At 46.2% G+C, this 21379-nt stretch overlaps 1 protein-coding gene across 1 annotated transcript; it reads left to right on the forward strand.

Moving 5' to 3' along the window:
• The first annotated feature begins 928 nt into the window (after positions 1–928).
• LOC124696057 (protein TIFY 11b-like) lies at positions 929–1753 on the forward strand. Its single transcript, XM_047228840.1, has one exon. It carries the CDS (start codon positions 1080–1082, stop codon positions 1629–1631), a length of 552 nt encoding a protein of 183 aa, XP_047084796.1. The 5' UTR covers positions 929–1079; the 3' UTR covers positions 1632–1753.
• Positions 1754–21379: the final 19626 nt, after the last annotated feature.

The following is a 21379-nucleotide window of genomic DNA, read 5'->3' on the forward strand; positions in this document are numbered from 1 at the left end:
CCCTAGCTACTCCGGCGCCCCTCCTCCTCCATCTCCGGTCGACAGCGCCGCCGAATCGGAGTCGGTGGCGGCCCGGCAAGGATTGTGTGTCTACCAAAGGGAGAGAGCAAGAGCGGTTGGAGGGGAGGGGAAAAGTGAGCCGGGCTCGGGCATCGGTTACGTGTGATTAATTAGTTCCATATATATGTTCCTGTGGGGAAGGTTAATCCTACCAATATCATGAAACTGACATCTAAAAAAATTTATCTTCTTTTTGAGGTATGTCTGTAGTGGTATTCTTGGATGATGTAGTGTTGTGAGTATTTCGTCCTACCAACCTAGAAATACCAAGGTGTAGGGATTTTCCAACTTTTCAAGAAGCTCATGGTCGAGATATAGAATTTTGTTTTTCACCGCAGCCTATAGCCTGCCATGCTCAAGTATAAAAGTCTTAGTCGTCACACTGTCGAAAAAGTCTTACTCGGCGAGTATTCCTTTGAATTTAAAACGCACAAATATTTGATCAGGAGTCAGAAGGGGAACATTGTTTTTCTTTTTTTAGGGAAAGAAGGGGAAATATTTAGAAACGAGAGAGGGAGTGGTACAGACTAGTAGAAAATACTTATTTAGTACTACTACCAGAAAAGCCCGATACGCACATGAAGAGCGTGCGTGCGCGATAAACAAGTGGCGGGAGAGGAGGCAAAACCGTGGTCGACAAGAGAGAGAGAGAGGGGGCCGCGGAAAGGAAAGAAAAGAAGCAGGTCTCCCACCGAATACGCATCCGTCGCCATCACCTCAAAATTCACGTGTTCTTCGTGCATGCCCGCCGGAACCACCGCGCGCCACACACCACGTACGTCTCCTCTCCTTCATCACTCCCGCGCGCCTAAAATAACTCTCAGGAGACGACGCGGCTTCCTTCCTCCCCCTCACCCCACACCACCCACCTCCCTATAAGAACCACCTCACCTCACCTCAGATCCCATCCCCCACAACCATCCGTCAACACAGCAAGCAACCTCAGCCACACCGCAACTTCTTCATCATCACCATCAACAGCAACACCAAGAAGCGGATCGAGGAGCAAACAGAGAGAGATGGCCATGGCAGCGTCCGCGGAGAGCAAGAGCCGGAGGTTCGCGCTGGCGTGCGGCGTGCTCAGCCAGTACGTCAAGGCGGAGCAGAAGCTGTCGCAGTCGGCGGCTGCCCCGCGCGCGCCTGTCACCACGACGCTCAGCCTCATGCCCGGCGCGGACGTCGCACAGGAGCAGGAGCAGGCATCGACGACGGAGCAGGCGCAGGCGCCGCTGACCATCTTCTACGGCGGCCGGATGGTCGTGTTCGAGGACTTCCCGGCCGAGAAGGCGGCCGAGGTGATGCGCATGGCCGCCACCGCCGGCGCCGCTCCTGCCCCAGTCTCTGTGGCCCCGGCGCTCGGCGCGGACATGCCCATCATGCGCAAGGCCTCGCTGCAGCGCTTCTTCGAGAAGCGCAAGGACCGCCTCGGCGCGCGCCAGGCGGCGGCGCCCTACGCCCGGCCCGCGGCTGCCGCGGCCAAGGACTCATCGGACAAGTCGTCCTCTGCATCCTCCTCCTCGTGGCTCGGGCTGGCCAGCACGGAGGACGCCCGCCTCGCCTTCGCCCTCTGAATTAAGCCTGATCCTTGTAGAGCACCGCTTTTCTAATGTATTATTCTTTGGAGGGAATGGATGATTAAGATTGGAACCATCATCATAATTAAGCTAAGCTTCTTTTTTGTTTGCTTGACAAATTCTTTCTGTGCGAATGAATCATGCATGCATGACTTGATGAATGAATGAGTAACTTGGAATAAAACGAGTTTCCTCCTCTGTTTGGCATCACCAACTTACTTTGTGAGTTGACATGAACACAAGACCCGGAAGAAATCCCCTGTTGTAGTTCATGCATGGTGGGAAGAAAGGAGGAGGAGAACCGGTCAAAAAGGGCAAAGCACAGCTGGTGTACTATAGTAGAGAAGAAAACGGAAGTTGTGGTGGAGAGACTTGGGAGGGCATGCCGCGCGCGCGCATGTGGACGCGTCAACACCTATCTTCTTCTTCTTCTTGTTTAACGAAATGGAGCACGTTTAATAAACGGACGGATGGACGAGTAAACAAGTCTCCCCACTCGGTTTGTCTGTTGGCCCTTCGCTCTCCTCTCCTGCGCTGTCATGCGATGCGACTAGGACGACGACGACGACGAGGCTTCCGGCCGGCGAACAGCCATTAGAAAATGCCTCGCGAAACCGCGTGCTCGAAAAAGAGCGTGGATCGGGATCCACGGACGCTCCGCGCGCCATGAACGTGCTTCTCCCTCCCGTGGTCGGCACCCGGAGCTAGCTGGAAGTGTTATCTTTTCCCTCGGCGCACGCCGGCGACGTGCGTGCCTGGCCGGCCGGCAGATCCAGGCGGTGCCTTTGTCCCCCGCAACGTGCCAGACACGTCCCTGGACTGCCGCCTGAGCCACCACGGTGCCAATCAAAGCTTCTTTTTAATTTCCTTCTCCTTTCCAGTCAGATGACGATTCCGCCACGTTTTAATTTACGCCAGCTGCTGCCGCGGATCTGAGGGAACTTTGTTGTCGGGAGTAGTACTCCACAAGTGCTGCCTGTAGTGCCAAACTCTCACGATGCCCACTTGTATGATCCCCTAAAAATCGTATTAATGGTTGGACATACTACTGCTCCATCCCATACAGTTTAATATGTGTGGATGTAATTTAAGTTAAAATTATACCAATAGATGTTTATTTAAAAAAATGTTTTTAATGATGTAGTTTTCATAACATATACTGTAATTTATAGGTGTGACTATTTCTCAGTCAACTTAATGATGCATCAAATCTCATGTACAACTCACGTTACAACACATAACTAACACGAGTCATGATGCAAATCAAATATTGTAGAACTTAACTAACTACAAAAGCTGGCAAATCCCTAATTTATATGGTATTGACGAAAATAACAGTTAAAGTAGTTTTTAAACTACATGCAAAACATATCAATCTAATTTAGGGAGAGTACCAGATGGCCAAACAAAAGTCAAATTAGGCTGGCTAGGGAGACAAAATAATCGGGCTTAACATCTCTAAAACGTCAAACAAGTAGCAGCAATGATGAGCAAATCTCCGCGATCTTGGAGCTGTCGTGGAACAAACCACAAGATTGTCAAACGCAGCCTACCTAGCTTTTTGAAGAAAAAAATGCTCCATTAATCTATTAATTAAGAAGAAAAGGTTAACAAGAACAAGAACCAAGGTTATGGAAAATGCTTGCTCTCCCAAAATTACAACAAAATTTTGGTCCCACCAAGCCCCAAAGCTTGGCCTCCATCTTTATGAGCTCTAGGAGGATAGCCGGGGCGTGGATTTGTTATTGATCGTTGTGTTTCTCCCTTTGCAAACTTCTAAGGCGGAGCGGCTTTTCTCCCCAACCTCTCTCCCCCACCCTCCCCCAACCCCTGCCCGTTGACCGACGAAGCCCGGGCCGAACCCGACCCTTCTCCGGCGGCTTTGCCGGCCGGAGACGGGGAGGGGGACGCGCCAGAGTAGGCTTTAGCTGTAGATATAGGAGCTTAGGCGGGATGCCGAGTTGTTGGAGTGGAGCACTGGTTCTTCGGGGCGAGATCTGGTGCGATTTGAGGCAGTGGCGGCGCGGTGTGGTGCTTCGGCGGTCGGAGACGGCGGCGCCTTCCTCTCCTCCACGAATCTCCGTTAATAAGCCCAAGGTCTGTTCCCTCCCCTTGTATTTCATCGCTGCTGTCCTCGACCTTCTCCCGCTGGCCGGCCATGGTGGTATGGAGTGGGGAACGGTGAGTTCTGGCGGAGGTGATGCAGGGGAGGAGAAGGGTATTGTCCTCCAGGTGCTCTGGCGCGGCAGTTGGGAGCGGTTGAGCAGCGAATCTGTGAAGCCCCTGAGGTGGGGGTGGACAGAGGTTGATTCACTCGCGAAGGCCCTTGGTAATAAGCGCTTTTGGCTGCATTGTTGCATCGTCGACGTCCTCTACATCGACCTGACCGGCCGTGGAGGCGAGGGGGAAGATGAAGACGACGGCGACTATGTCATCATGTGCGGCCAATTTACGCCGAGCTACTCCTCAGCGCGATGGAGCAACGCTAGGAGGTCGCAGCATGGCTCCCTACATGACGCTTCCTCGGTGGAAGCTGGTTGCAGGTGGGGCAGCGTCTGCGGCTCGGAAGATCTGCTCGTTCAATTGGGTGCACAGGTCCGCTTCGGCGCCCGCTGTTCTCCCCTAGTTCTCTTGGCCGGCCGTGGCGGCGAGGGAGAGAAAGAGGGAGGCAGTGAGCACAAGGTGCGGCCAGGACACTCTGGGGAGCTTCGGACTTTCCCCTACCGCTGGAGTTTGCCTTGCGTCTCCGACCATCTCCGCCCGCCTTCACCCACCCGTGGCAGGAGTGACGTGCTGGAGTGCGGGTTGCTTCACACTGATGGAGCTAGCAAGGAATCTGGCGCCGGGGACTTCCGGAGCTTGGAAGCGACATCGGCGGGCATCATCTTGACGGCTGCGTGTCGTCCGTCAAAGCCGGTGAGCTCCGGCGTCTTTTTAACCTCCATCGGAGGCCTTCTTCTGGATCAGCGACCGCGTCCAACGTCGACACTGAAGCAAGTGGTTCCGTCCCCGCGGCGGTGCTCAACGGCGGTGCAGCTGACCTTCGGCTCGACAGCGGAGATAGGGAGGGACCTGATTGCTTTTCAGAAGGGTCTTCTCCACATAAAATGGGGAACTATGTATTGTTTTCTTTTTCTTATGGGGTCCTCCGTATTATTGTACACCTCCACTGTTTGTGTTTTAATATAAAGCTTCCAAGCCCATCGGGGCTCTCCTGGTTCAAAAAAAAAACTTCTAAGGCTCGGTTCTTTTGGCGGCTTCTCCGAGAAGCTTCCCTCCCCCCAGCTTCCTGGGAAAGCCACCACCAAAATTTAGAAAGGCTTCCGAAATGATCTAGCCTAGACTAGTTCGGAAGCTGATAACCCACAAGTATAGGGGATCGCAACAGTCTTCGAGGGAAGTAAAACCCAAATTTATTGATTCGACACAAGGGGAGGTAAAGAATACTTATAAGCCTTAACAACTGAGTTGTCAATTCAGCTGCACCTGGAAAAGCAATAGTAACAGGGGTGATGTGAAAGCAACAGTAATATGAGAGCAATAGTAATAGTAACACAACAGCAATAATAGTAACACAGAGGCAATGGCACCAGAAAATAGTTGATACTACTTCCAATGACATATAGAACGAGTATATGATGATAAGAGATGGACCGGGGTTCCCAGCTATCTACACTAGTGGTAACTCTCAAATAACAAGTAACAAGTGTTGGGTGAACAAATTACAGTTGGGCAATTGATAGGATTGAAATAGCATTAAGACAGAACATCAAGTCTATTAATTATGTAGGCATGTTTTCCATATATAGTCATATGTGCTCGCAATGAGAAACTTGCATAACATCTTTTGTCCTACCAGCCGGTGGCAGCCGGGCCTCTAGGGAATCTACTGGAAATTAATGTACTCCTTTTAATAGAGCACCGGAGCAAAGCATTAACACTTGGTGAAAACATGTGATCCTCATACCTACGCCTTCCCCTCCGAGTTATCCCAGTTGCTGTCACTCTGGGGCCTCGGGTTCCGGACATAGACATGTGCAAACAACTTGTAGATACAATCTAAGCAATAATTATAGAGATCAAATCTAAGATCATGCCATTCGTGCACTAGTGACAAGCATTAAACACAACAAGATTGCAGCAACAATAACTTCAGAAACTTATATAGATAGACTAATCATAATGTAACAATCCATCGGATCCCAACAAACACAACACCGATTACATCAGATGGATCTCAATCATGTAAGGCAGCTCATGAGATCATTGTATTGAAGTACATGGGAGAGAGAGAGTACCAACTAGCTACAGCTAGAACCCGTAGTCCATGGGGGAACTACTCACGGAGCATGATGGAGGCGATGGCGTCGATGGAGATGGCTTCCGGGGGCACTTCCCCGTCCCGGCGGCGTGCCGGAACAGAGATTCTGTCCCCCAAACGGAGTTTCGCGATGGCGGCGGCGCCCCGGAGTCTTTCTGGAGTTTCGTCAATTGGTATCGAGGTTTTAGGTCGCGAGGGACTTTATAGGCGAAGAGGCGGAGTCGGAGGGGCCACGGGGCCCCCTCCCCATAGGCTGGCGCGGCTAGGGGGCCACCCGCGCCGCCATATGGTGTGGGCCCCCTGCTGCCCGCCTCCGACTCTCCTTCGGTGATCTGGAACCTTCCGGGGAAAATAAGATATTTGGTCTTTGTTTCGTCGAATTCCGAGAATATTGCCCGAACACCCTTTCTGGAACCAAAAACAACAGAAAAACAGGAACTGGTACTTCGGCATCTTGTTAATAGGTTAGTTCCGGAAAATGCATGAAAACATTATAAAGTGTGAGCAAAACATGTAGGTATTGTCATAAAACTAGCATGGAACATCAGAAATTATAGATACGTTGGAGACGTATCAAGCATCCCCGAGCTTAGTTCCTGCTCACCCTCGAGTAGGTAAACGATAAAAAGAATAATTTCTGAAGTGACATGCTACCAACATAATCTTAATTATACCATTGTAAAGCATATGAGATGAATGAAGTGACGCAAGGCAATAATCTATAGTTTGCTAACAAATAGATAACATATAGCAAAACTTTTCATGAATAGTACTTTAAAGACAAGCATCAATAAGACTTGCATAGGAGTTAACTCATAAAGCAATAAGTTCTTAATAAGAGGTTTGAAGCAACACAAAGGAAGATTTAAGTTTCAGCAATTGCTTTCAACTTCAACATGCATATCTCATGGATATTTGTCAACACAAAGTAGTATAATAAGTGCAATAAGCAAGCATGTAAGAATCAATGCACAGTTGACACAAGTGTTTGCTTCTAAGATGGAAAGAAGTAGGTAAACTGACTCAACATAAAGTAAAAGAAAGGCCCTTCGCAGAGGGAAGCAGGATTAAATCATGTGATAGAGCTTTTTAAGTTTTGAAATCATATAGAGAGCATAAAAGTAAAGTTTTGAGAGGTGTTTGTTGTTGTCAACGAATGGTAGCGGGTACTCTAACTACCTTATCAACCAGACTTTCAAGAGCGGCTCCCATGAAGGACGTTATCTCTACCAGCAAGGTAGATCATCCCTCTTCTCTTTTGTTTACACATGCGTTTTAGTTTCATTATTGATGACACTCCTCCCAGCCTTTTGCTTACACAAGCCATGGCTAACCGAATCCTCGGGTGCTTTCCAACATTCACATACCATGGAGGAGTGTCTATTTACAAAATTAGGTTGCTTACTGATAGATCAGGGCATAACACGTGAAGAGAATTATTAGTGAAAGTTGTAATTAATTGGGGCTGGGAACCCCATTGCCAGCTCTTTTTGCAAAATTATTGGATAAGCGGATGAGCCACTAGTCCATTGGTGAAAGTCTGTCAGAAGTAAATGACAAGATCAAAAGATAAAACACCACATACTTCCTCATGAGCTATAAAACATTGACATAAATAGGAGATAATAGCTTTTGAATTGTTTAAAGGTAGCACATGAAGTATTTACTTGGAATGGCAGGAAATACCACATAGTAGGTAGATATGGTGGACACACATGGCATAGTTTTTGGCTCAAGGTTTTTGATGCACGAGAAGCATTCCCTCTCAGTACAAGGCTTTGGCTAGCAAGGTTGTTTGAAGCAAACACAAGTATGAACCGGTACAGCAAAACTTACATAAGAACAAATTGCAAGCATTATAAGACTCTACACTGTCTTCCTTGTTGCTCAAACACTTTTACCAGAAAATATCTAGACCTTAGAGAGACCAATCACGCAAACCAAATTTCAACAAGCTCTACGGTAGTTCTCCACTAATAGGTTTAAAATACATGGTGCATGGGCTTAAACATGATCTACTTGAGAGCTCAAAACAATTGCCAAGTATCAAATTATTCAAGACAATATGAAGCATTTTCTGTTTCCAACCAAATAACAACAAGTGATGCGGTTTTCAACTCCGCCATGAACATTTAAAATAAAGCTAAGAACACCAGTGTTCATATGAAAAAGCGGAGCGTGTCTCTCTCCCACACAAGGATTGCTAGGATCCGAATTTATTCAAAAATAAACAAAAATAAAAGCACACAGACGCTCCAAGTAAAGAACATATGATGTGACCGAATAAAAATATAGTTTCACTAGAGGTGACCTGATAAGTTGTTGATGGAGAAGGGGATGCCTTGGGCATCCCCAAGCTTAGACGCTTGAGTCTTCTTGAAATATGCAGGGATGAACCACGGGGGCATCACCAAGCTTAGACTTTTCACTCTTCTTGATCATATATCATCCTCTCTTGACCCTTGAAAACTTCCGCCACACCAGACTTCTCATAAACTTCATTATAGTGGTTAGTACTCAAAAAACTTTAATCCACTTTGGTCCTGTAGTGACACATTGCAAGAACTCAATAAAACATTAGCTACAGCTCTCCACGTCTAGAAAGCCTTACTTAAAGTCCACAAGAGACAATGCAAAAACGAGAGACGAAGTCTGTCAAAACAGAACAACCAGGTAAATACGAATTTTTAAGAGGTACTTCCGTTGCTCAAATCAGAAAATTCAAAACTAATGAAAGTTGCGTACATATCCGAGGAACACGCATGAAAATTGGCAGATTTTTCTGAGTTTCCTACGGAGAGACCTACTCAAATTCGTGACGAGATAGAAATCTGTTTCACGCAGAAATCCAAATCTAGTATCAACCTTCTATTAGAGACTTTACTTGGCACAACATTGCAATAAAATAAAGATAAGAAGAGGTTGCTACAGTAGTAACAACTTTCAAGACACAACAAAACAGTAGCAAAATAAAAACATGGGTTATCTCCCAAGAAGTGCTTTCTTTATAGCCATTAAGATGGGCTCAGCAATTTTAATGATGCACTCGCAAGAAATAAGAGTTGAAGCAAAGGAGAGCATCAAAAAGCAAGTTCAAAACACATTTAAGTCTAACCCACTTTCTATGCATAGGAATCTTGTACACAAATAAATTCATGAAGAACAAAGTGACAAGCATTGGAAGATAAAACAAGAGTAACTTCAAAATTTTAAGCATATAGAGAGGTGTTTTAGTATCATGCAAATTTCTACAACCATATTTTCCTCTCTCATAATAATTTTCAATAGCTTCATGAATAAACTCAACAATATAACTATCACATACAGCATGCTTTTCATGATCCACAAACACATAATTTTTATCAAGCTAAAAAATAATGGGATTAAAACTTTCAAACCCACTTTTATCAATAATATAACAAGATGATTGATCAATCTCAAGAGATATGGGACTCCTAGATAAAGTCAAGACCTTTCCAATCCCATTTTCATTAGTGGTATAATTAATATTATCAAGTAACATAGGACCATCTGAAAGAGCAAAGTCTAAACCCCGTGTTTTGTGTGTTTGATGACAACACTTGAGTTATCTCACCGTGTACCTTGAGTATCATTGCTAGATTTGCAAGTGCACGGTGACCTCGCTGGACACGTCAAGATCGGAGGACCGAAGCGTAGTTATGGGTAGCTGTAGGCTTTCTCGGTTTTGTGTGTGTTTCGCGAGGTGACATGGCTGGAGAGAAAAAGGGAAGAAAACCAGTTTTAGCCAGGCCGGTACTACCGGTACCTGTAGCGGTAGTACCGCTACCCCTATAGGTACCGCCTCACGGTACCGCTCAGAGTTCTGCGCTGGATTTGTCCCACAGAACAAGTTACGGTACCTTTATGGTACCTTGAGCGGTAGTACCGCTTGCAAGCGGTAGTACCGCCCACGGTACCGCTCAAGTACCGTAACATGTTATGGCAGTACCGCTCTGGTACCGTTTCGGTAACGCTTTGGATCCAGTAAGGTCTGGACCCTATTGCGGTACCTCAAGCGGTACCGCGAGCGGTAGTACCGCAATGTGTCCACGTAGACAAGTTCTGTGGGGGTTGAAACTCGGAGCGGTAGTACCGCTTTCCAGAAGCGGTAGTACCGCTTAGGCAAAAACTGGACATAACGGTTGGATTTGGAGGAGCCTATTTAAGGGCCCCTTCTTCCCCAATTCGTTTTATCTCTTCTCTCTCTCTCTCCTCCATTGTTGCTGAGCTTAATCCTTGAGGATCTCCCCAACCATCCAACCAATCTTGCTCAAATTTTGAGGAGTGGTGGAGGAGACCTCGATCTATAGTTCTACCAAGAGAGATTTCACCAATACTTGCTATTCCTTAGTGGATCTTGGTGTTAGGGTTCCTATTGTGGGACATTGGAGAAAGTGCATCCATGGAGGCTAGCTTGGTGTTGTACTAGCTCCATGGATTGTTGGGAGCCTCCTTGTGGTGTGGAGCTCGCCCCAACCTTGTGAAGGAATCACCGCCTCGACCGGTGCCTTAGTGGAGAAGGGGGGCACCTTTGTGGAGCTCTCTCGAGGAAGAAGGTGAGGCCTTCCTTCGTGGTGTGGCCGTCTAGTCTCTTGTGTGAGGCTAGCACCTCCTCAACGCAGACGTACTCCCTTTTGTGGGAGGAACTGCGGAAAACAAACCTCGCCTCGTCTGCGCGCCCTCCGGTTGTCCCGCTCCTTACTCTTACTATCTTGTGATTGTTCCTTTGCTTGTTGCACTTGTTCTAGGATCATCGTAGGATCACCAACACCACTAAAGCAATCACCTTTATCTTCCGTTGCACTAAAATTGAAAAAGACTAAAACTTGACGTAGCAACCATTCACCCCCCCCCCCTCTTGTTCGCTACGATCCATTCAATTGGTATCAGAGCAAGGTTTTCTTGCTCGGGCTTTACCGCCTAAGAAATGGCCGAACAAGATGCGGGTGTGGCGAATGGGTCACCTTCCCTTGTGCCACCCGCTCCATCATCTCCCGTCGATACCACAACGGCTATGTTGGATGACCTCAAGAAATTGGAGTCATCCATCGTTAACCAAATGAAGGCGATGATGATGGAGTTGGTTGCTCAAAAACCAAACCCTAGTGTTGATCCTCAAGCAAGTGCCAAGGACCCCCCACCAAAAGCTACCCTCTTTCCTCTTGTTGATTTTGTCGCGCAAGCGACAAAAGATCCACAAAAGGAAGGGCTTGGGGAGACCGGCACTTCAACAAAGGGGAAGGATGAGACACCGGTTGCGGAACGTCTAGGGGGTTATCATGAGGTGCCACCACCAAGTGATTACACCATAAACGTTCCAATACCTATGCCACATATCTTGTCACATGGTTCACCACCATTACTTGAGTCAAATAACTTTGAAAATTGGCAATTCTTGATGAAATCTCATGTGCGCAGCGCATCTACCGAGCTTTGGCGCATCATTGAGGAAGGCTACTCACCACGAGATCCAAAGAAATTGACAAGAAGAGATGTGTTGGATGACCAACTCAACGCCACCGCCGTCAACATGATTCACATGGCCGTCACGCCAAAGGACCGCGCTCATATCCGCTCGCTCAAGACCGCCAAGGAAGCATGGGATAAACTCGACAAGCTCTTCCTCGGAAATGCGAGCATCCAAAGCTCTCGTTTCGATGAAGTGAACAATATGGCCGACAATTTCGTCATGATTGAAGGAGAGACCCCCAAAGAAATGTACCGGCGCCTCATCGCTCTCGCCGTACAAATGCAAGATCTTGGAGCAACGTTCGTGGATGACCATTGGATCAAGCGCAAGTTCTACAACGCTCTCCTCCCTTATGAGGAAGTGAAGTTGACGGCCATCCGCCAAAACGCCACCTTCCGTGCTATGACATCCGATGAAGTTCTTAGCGAAGTCATCGCTTTGGAGATCTCCAAGAAGAATGCGGAGGATCTTGTTGCTCGCGCCCACAACACACGCAAGCCCAACCTTGCATTGAAGATGAAGGTACATGAGGCTAGTGAAAGTGATGAGGATCCCATTGAGTGGGGACCGGATGACCTCAAGATCAATTATCATGAGCACATGGCTCTCGCCGCCAAGAAATTTTGGGATGGAAACAATTCCCGAAACACAAGACCAAGAAGATCACGTGACTCTCCAAGAAGTTTCTCCAAGAGCCCTAGGGAGGGGCAAAAGGGAAGAACTTGCTACAATTGCGGCGACAAGAGTCATTTTGTCGCGGATTGTATGTTTGAGAGAAGAGAAGATCATGGTGGAAGACTTATCCGCAAGGAAAAGTTCAAGTCACTCTCAAAAGGATTCTCCAAGTTCTCCCCCAAGTCCGATGACGACAAGGTCTCCTTCACCAAGAAGCCTAGAGCCTTCATTATTCGAGAAGAATACTCCTCCGATGAGGATGAAGAACGTGGGGACAAGAGCTCCAACAAGGAAGGAGAGGGAGTGGCCGCCATCGCCATTACCACTCCCTCTATCTCCCTCTTCGACTCTCCAAATGAGAACCTCGCCACCAACAATGCTCGTTGCCTTATGGCGAAGGCATCCTCGGAGGTAAAATCCCCCTCCAAACCATCATCCTTGACTAATGCTCTATATATTGATGATGCCACTAGTCTCACCGTTAAACGTGAGATTATGGGTTTGGATACTTTTCTCACTAACATGCAAGGGGATACCAAGACTCATGTTGGGGCTCTCTTGAGCCAACTTGGTGCGGCACAAGACCTCATAGAGGAGAAGGAAAGGTTGGAAAGGGAAGCGGCAAATGAGATTGCCTCACTCAAAGAGGAGCTTGAAGATGAACAAAATTTGCGCATGTCTCTTGAAGCTAGTGTGATTGTCCTCGAAGACACCAACAGGCTATTGTCTCCCAACTCATCAAGGACCGAGATCACACTCTTGGTTTGATGGGTGAGCTCAAAAAGAAGATGCTCTCTCTCGAGGAAGCTAACAAAGAGAAAGATGATGAAGACCCCAACTCTTTCCATGACAAGCTTGTTGATCAAGTTGCTTCTTTGAGAAAGCACAATGCTCTTCTCTTGGAAGTCAATGCCCTTCAAGAAGAAGCCTTGGATGAATATTACCGCTTGTGTAAAGAGAAGACCTCATGTTGCAACCATGAAGAAGAAATTGCCACTCTTGAGACCACCAAGGCCAAGCTATTGAGTTTGAGTAGCATGCAAGAAGAGTCTTTGAAGGAATGTCTCCGTAAGAGAAAGGAGAAGGCCACTTGTTGTGATCATGAGGAGGAAATAGCCGCCTTGAAGAGGAGGGAAGCCAAGCTCATGGAGGTCAATACCATGCAAGAGGAAGCTTTGAAGGAGTACTTTCCTTTGAGCAAGGACCGTGTGTGTTGCACTCATGAAAGTGACGTTGCCAAGATGGAAAGTGACAAGCGCTTACTCATGAAGATGAATGCTCTCCAAGAAGAAGCCTTGATGGAACATTTCCGGGTGAACAAGGCAAAGGAAGTCCAAGTGTTTGATATTTGCCACCCTCATCCGGAGCATGAAGAGGAAGTCAATCGTTTGAAGACCAAAGTTGATAGGCTCCAAGTTCAAGCCAAGTACTTAGAAGGAGTCATTGAAGCTAAAGATGGAGCCAAAGAGGGCTCTTACAATAAAGGAGGAGTGGCCACCAAGCCAAAGAGGAAGAGGAATAAGAGGACCAAGAAGAAGAAGAACATGGAGATCAACCTTGAGGAGAGCAATGCTAGCTCAAGAAGGGATGGAGTACCCAACTCCGCCTCGAAGGGTTTCGCCGGCTCTAACAACCCTTCTCACATTATTTTTGTTGATTACTATGGACATATTCGTGCTCGCTTTATTGGTCCTCAAAAGGACAATGTTGATTGGACTATTTGGGTTCCCAAACCCCTTGTTACTAACATGCTAGGACCCATTGAAAAATGGGTACCTAAATCCAAGACTTGATTCCTTGTAGGACTATGCTTCCGGTGGTGCTAAATGGGTGGTTGATAGTGGAGCCACAAGTCATATGACCGGAAGCAAGAATATTGTTGTCGACCTCGAGCCTTCCTACTCTACCGTATCATATGGCGACAACACGTGCTCTAAGGTATTGGGTCTTGGCAAGGTGGTGGTAACACCCGACATCTCACTTGTGAATGTCCTCCTTGTCGAGACCCTTGGTTACAACTTACTCTCCGTTCATCAAATTGCTCGCATGGGTCTATGTACTTTCTTTGATGAACATATGGTGGTCCTCTTGTGGAGCAAGACACTTCGTGTAGCTTTTGTTGGATATGTAGAGAACGGATTATATGTTGTTGACTTCTCCGGAAAGACAACATCCTCCGCTCTTTGCCTATTCGCCAAAGGTGACAAGGGTTGGTTATGGCATCGCCGACTAGCCCATGTCAACATGAGGACTTTGCAAAGTCTCCACAAGGGTGGCCACATTCTCGGACTAAAAGAAGATGTCTCTTTTTGCAAGGACCGTGTTTGTAGGGCTTGCGTACAAGGAAAAATGCATGGAGCTCCTCACAAGGCCAAGACTATCATCTCTACCACAAGATGCTTGGAGCTCTTACATGTTGATCTCTTTGGTCCACCGTCTCATGAAAGTCTTGGAGGAAAGAAGTATTGCCTCGTCATTGTCGATGACTATTCACGCTATTGTTGGGTATTCTTCTTCAAGTACAAGAGTGAGACTCAATGGACCATGATGGAGTTTGCCAATCAAGTTCAACGCAAGTACGACAACAAGATCCTCGCAATAAGGAGCGACAATGGAACGGAGTTCAAGAACTATACTTTGGATGACTTCCTCGGCGTAGAAGGAATCCAACACCAATACTCCACGCCATATACTCCCCAACAAAATGGGGTTGCCGAAAGGAAGAATCGAACCTTGATCGAAGCCGCTCGAACCATGATGATGGGGTACAAGTCCAACTACAATTTTTGGGCGGAAGCTATCTCTACCGCATGCCATGCTACTAATCGTCTCTACTTCCGCAAAGGCCTAGAGAAGACACCATATGAGATTCTCACCGGAAACAAGCCCAATGTGTCATACTTCAAGGTCTTCGGATGCAAATGCTATGTGCTTGTCAAAGACACCCGTCTATCCAAGTTTGATTCAAGAGCTCAAGAAGGAATTTTCGTTGGCTATGCAACGGATTCTCACGTCTATAGAGTCTTCAACAAGTCAAATGGGCGGGTTGTAGAACCTTGTGACGTGACATTCGATGAAGATGATAGATCTTTGGAGGAGCGAAGTGCTTCTTGTGAGAAAGGAGATGCAATTCCCCTGGATGCCATAGGAAGGATGGGTGTTGGCATTCGCCGACCCCAAGAGCTACCTTCTATGAGTACCGGGGAAGGACCAAGTTCCACCCAAGTGGAGCCATCTACACCACAAGGCCAAGCTTCTTCCATTGATCTTACAAATGCAAGCCAACCTCTACCACAACCTCAAGTTCAACCTCAACATCTACAACAACAATCAAGTACGAGCTCACTTCAACAAGCTCAAGAACAACATCTACCACAAGCTCAAGAACAACATCTACCACAAGCTCAAGAACAACACTCACCACAAGCTCATCTACAACAACAACCGACATCAAGTGACCAAGGCCAAGCTTCAAGTTCTTCTCCGAATGGTTCGGGGATGATCTATATGGACAATACCATTCCTAGTACCCCCGAGTCATCCGGATCTCATGATGATGATGTCCACTTCAACAACAATGAAGGTCAAAGCGAGGACCTAAACCATGGTGAAAGCCAAGAGGACCCACATGAATCTACTCCTTTAGCCGTCACTCGCCGTGAAGATACTATTGCAAGACACTTGCGCCTCAAGTCCCATTCTTTGAGTAACATCATTGGTGATCTAAAGGGCAAAGTAACTACCCGAAGACAACTAGCAAGCTTTTGTGAGCACCACGCCTTTGTCTCTATGGTGGAACCACTCAAAGTTGATGAAGCTCTTAAAGATCTGGATTGGTTGAATGCGATGCAAGAGGAACTCAACAACTTCAAGAGGAATGATGTGTGGACTCTCATGAAGCGACCCGATCATTGCCGCAATGTTATCGGCACAAAATGGGTCTTCAAGAACAAGCAAGATGAACATGGCATGGTCATCCGCAACAAAGAAATATTGGTGGCACAAGGCTATTCTCAAGTCGAAGGCGTGGACTTTGGTGAAACCTTTGCACCCGTTGCAAGGCTCGAGTCCATCCGTATCCTTTTGGCCTTTGCGGGAAGACGAAGCATATTGAGATAAGGAACCACTTCATTCGAGATCACATTGCACGTGGAGACATTGTTCTATCCTTCATTGGCATCAAGGAGCAATTGGTGGACATCTTCACAAAGCCCTTGGACGAGAAGCGTTTCATTGAGTTGAGGCATGAGCTAAATATCATTGATCCGTCGAACTTTGCTTGACCGTCATGCACACATACCACTCTCAAACTATATATCTAGATGAAAGGCACGCATGAACATAGGGGGAGTGCGGTTTAAATATATTGAGCTATCCCTCCCCCCATAATGCATAAATAAATCCAAAACATATGCTATTTGTCAATTGAGTGACTTATGAGCTTCATGTTGAGTTGTAGTCCGTGAGTCCTAGATACATCTACGCGACCTCACACTATTACACTCTTACACGGTGGCTTCGGCCACCAACCTCCTCCTTGAGGAGTCTTTCGGTTCTTTGTGTTTCTTTGTGACCTTCTTTTTGTCCTTCTTCTTTTCTATATTTTTCTTCATGTTTTTGGAGCATCTCAATCACGCTTGTTTTCCCTTTCGGTTTTTGCAAGCTTAGTTGTATGTTCTTGTTTCTCCATCCTCCTAGTTTCTCTACTCTCCTTTTTGGTGTTCCGATGCCAAAGGGGGAGAAGTTCCTATGTGGGTGGGGACCTTTGTTGTTTGTAGCCATGTGATCCTAGTTGCTTATCTTGTCTTGTGGCTACATCAACAACTCTATGGAGGTATCTTATGGTAAGTTTGGGTATTCTCAAGGCTATGGTATGATAACTTCACCCAAATCTCCCTACATGATCTTATGTTACCTCCATATTGCGCATATGTTATTTGAGCATGATCTTGTATCCTTGTTACATATGTGCTTGGTTTGTAAAATCAAGGGGGAGTTATGCCTCTAAGACGTGTGTATTTGTATTCAAATACATATTCAAAGTATGCACACGTTTAGGGGGAGCTTCGTCGAGATTTTACAAATCTAAGAATCTCATCATAATATCATATGCTTTTGAAAAGTCTTGTGTTGTCATCAAACACCAAAAAGGGGGAGATTGAAAGAGCAAAGTCTAAACCCCGTGTTTTGTGTGTTTGATGACAACACTTGAGTTATCTCACCGTGTACCTTGAGTATCATTGCTAGATTTGCAAGTGCACGATGACCTCGCTAGACACGTCAAGATCGGAGGACTGAAGCGTAGTTATGGGTAGCTGTAGGTTTTCTGGTTTTGTGTGTGTTTCGCGAGGTGACATGGCTGGAGAGAAAAAGGGAAGAAAACCAGTTTTAGCCGGGCCGGTACTACCGGTACTCGTAGCGGTAGTACCGCTACCCCTATAGGTACCGCCTCACGGTACCGCTCTTAGTTCTGCGCTGAATTTGTCCCACAGAACAAGTTACGGTACCTTTACGGTACCTTGAGCGGTAGTACCTCTTGCAAGCGGTAGTACCGCCCACGGTACCGCTCAAGTACCGTAACATGTTACGGCAGTACCGCTCCGGTACCGTTTCGGTACCGCTTTGGATCCAGGTAAGGTCCGGACCCTATTGCGGTACCTCAAGCGGTACCGCGAGCGGTAGTACCGCAATGTGTCCACGTGGACAAGTTCTGTGGGGATTCGAACTCAGAGCGGTAGTACCGCTTTCCAGAAGCGGTAGTACCGCTTAGGCAAAAACTGGACATAACGGTTGGATTTGGAGGAGCCTATTTAAGGACCCCTTCTTCCCCAATTCGTTTTATCTCTTCTCTCTCTCTCTCCTCCATTGTTGCTGAGCTTAATCCTTGAGGATCTCCCCAACCATCCAACCAATCTTGCTCAAATTTTGAGGAGTGGTGGAGGAGACCTCGATCTATAGTTCTACCAAGAGAGATTTCACCAATACTTGCTATTCCTTAGTGGATCTTGGTGTTAGGGTTCCTATTGTGGGACATTGGAGAAAGTGCATCCATGGAGGCTAGCTTGGTGTTGTACTAGCTCCATGGATTGTTGGGAGCCTCCTTGTGGTGTGGAGCTCGCCCCAACCTTGTGAAGGAATCACCGCCTCGACCGGTGCCTTAGTGGAGAAGGGGGAGCACCTTTGTGGAGCTCTCTCGAGGAAGAAGGTGAGGCCTTCCTTCGTGGTGTGGCCGTCTAGTCTCTTGTGTGAGGCTAGCACCTCTTCAACGCAGACGTACTCCCTTTTGTGGGAGGAACTGCGGGAAACAAACCTCGCCTCGTCTCCGCGCCCTCCGGTTGTCCCGCTCCTTACTCTTACTATCTTGTGATTGTTCCTTTGCTTGTTGCACTTGTTCTAGGATCATTGTAGGATCACCAACACCACTAAAGCAATCACCTTTATCTTCCGTTGCACTAAAATTGAAAAAGACTAAAACTTGACGTAGCAACCATTAACCCCCCCTCTTGTTCGCTACGATCCATTCACCATCATCTAGAGCTTTATCATAAACATTTGCTAAGCAAAACTCTTTAGTACCATGCATTTCGATATCAGGCACAAACAAAGCATTATCATAAGATTTATCAAAATAGCATGGATTATCATAGATAACAGTAGCATAATTATTCTCACAAGTTTTACTCATAGGGAATATTGCAAGAGAATCCACAGGAACATAACATTCATCCTCCTTTGGTAAGCATGGAGGACAATCAAATAGTGTAAGAGATAAAGAGTTACTCTCATTAGAAGGTTGGCATGGGTAGCTAATCCATTCTTCCTCCTTTTGTTCATCACTCTCCTCCTCTTTTTCATCCAATGAGCTTTCAGGTTCATCAATTTCCTCCTTTTTTCATCCAATGAGCTTTCAGGTTCATCAATTTCTTCTTTCATAGGTTCCTGCAAATTGTGAGTGCATTCTTGTGCATTAATGAGTCTCTCTTTATAATCAATGATATAAGGATTATCACTGTAACTTTCTATGCAAAAAATTAAGGATAGAAGAGACATAATCTTTAAGGTCCTTACAGACAACACAAGTTCTACCTCTTCGAACCCAAAATGAATATAGCTATTCCAATTATAATTATTAATTAAAACTTCTTCACTAAAGCCACATTGAAATTTAAGATGTTTAGTTTCCTCTTTAGAGCAACAGTTTATATCATGGCGTTTAAGCAAGATTTTAGCAATTGTATTCAATTTTTCTATCAGAGCACTCATGACTTTTCCCGTTCTTGATTCTCTATAATTATTATATAATACTATAAGCTACAAATAGGTAGTGGGTTCTCCCATAGCAACAATTTTTAATTTTTCGGTTTTTCAATTTTTTATGGATTTTCGGGTATATAGGAAAAATAAAACAAAACAAAAATAAACTAGACAAAAGTAAACTAAGAAAAATAATACTAGACAGAAATAAACTAAGCACAAATAAACTAGACAAAAGTAAACTAAGCAAAACAAAATAAAATAAAAACAGAGAGAAAGAGGTAGAGTGTACTCCCCAGGTGAACTTATGAGTAGAGCTATGCCTCCCCGGCAACGGCGCTAGAAAATACTCTTGATAACCCACAAGTATAGGGGATCGCAACAGTCTTTGAGGGAAGTAAAACCCAAATTTATTGATTCGACACAAGGGGAGGTAAATAATACTTATAAGCCTTAACAACTGAGTTATCAATTCAGCTGCACCTGAAAAAGCACTAGTAACAGGGGTGATGTGAAAGCAGCAGTAATATGAGAGCAATAGTAACAGTAACACAGCAGCAATAATAGTAACACAGAGGCAATGGCACCAGAAAATAGTTGATACTACTTCCAGTGATATATAGAACGAGTATATGATGATAAGAGATGGACCGGGGTTCCCAGCTATCTACACTAGTGGTAACTCTCAAATAACAAGTAACAAGTGTTGGGTGAACAAATTACAGTTGGGAAATTGATAGGATTAAAATAGCATTAAGACAGAACATCAAGTCTATTAATTATGTAGGCATGTTTTCCATATATAGTCATACATGCTCGCAATGAGAAACTTGCATAACATCTTTTGTCCTACCAGTACGGTGGCAAGCTAGGGCCTCTAGGGAATCTACTGGAAATTAAGGTACTCCTTTTAATACAAGCACCGGAGCAAAGCATTGACACTTGGTGAAAACATGTGATCCTCATACCTACGCCTTCCCCTCCAGTTATCCCGCTTGCTTGTCACTCTGGGGCCTCGGGTTCCGGACATAGACATGTGCAAACAACTTGTAGATACAATCTAAGCAATAATTATAGAGCTCAAATCTAAGATCATGCCACCCGTGCACTAGTGACAAGCATTAAACATAACAAGATTGCAGCAACAATAACTTCACAAACTTATATAGATAGACTAATCATAATGTAACAATCCATCGGATCCCAACAAACACAACACCGATTACATCAGATGGATCTCAATCATGTAAGGCAGCTCATGAGATCATTGTATTGAAGTACATGGGAGAGAGAGTACCAACTAGCTACAGCTAGAACCCGTAGTCCATGGGGGAACTACTCACGGAGCATGATGGAGGCGATGGTGCCGATGGAGATGGCTTCCGGGGGCACTTCCCCGTCCCGGCGGCGTGCCGGAACGAGATCTGTCCCCCGAAACGGAGTTTCGCGATGGCGGCGGCGCCCCTGGAGTCTTTCTGGAGTTTCGTCAATTGGTATCGAGGTTTTAGGTCGCGAGGGCCTTTATAGGCGAAGAGGCGGAGCCGGAGGGGCCACGGGGCCCCCTCCCCATAGGCTGGCGCGGCTAGGGGGCCACCCGCGCCGCCATATGGTGTGGGCCCCCTGCTGCCCGCTTCTGACTCTCCTTTGGTGATCTGGAACCTTCCGGGGAAAATAAGATATTTGGTCTTTGTTTCGTCGAATTTCGAGAATATTGCCCGAACATCCTTTCTGGAACCAAAAACAACAGAAAACAGGAACTGGCACTTCGGCATCTTGTTAATAGGTTAGTTCCGGAAAATGCATGAAAACATTATAAAGTGTGAGCAAAACATGTAGGTATTGTCATAAAACTAGCATGGAACATCAAAAATTATAGATACGTTGGAGACGTATCAGAAGCCTCCCTAAATTTTTGGAGCGGCTTCTCTAGGAAGCTGGGGGGAGGGCAGCTTCTCGGAGAAGCCGCCAATAGAACTGAGGCTAAACTTGTTAGGATGCTGAGGG

The sequence above is a fragment of the Lolium rigidum genome, chromosome 3 (genome assembly GCF_022539505.1).
Source record: "Lolium rigidum isolate FL_2022 chromosome 3, APGP_CSIRO_Lrig_0.1, whole genome shotgun sequence".
NCBI lineage: Eukaryota > Viridiplantae > Streptophyta > Magnoliopsida > Poales > Poaceae > Lolium > Lolium rigidum.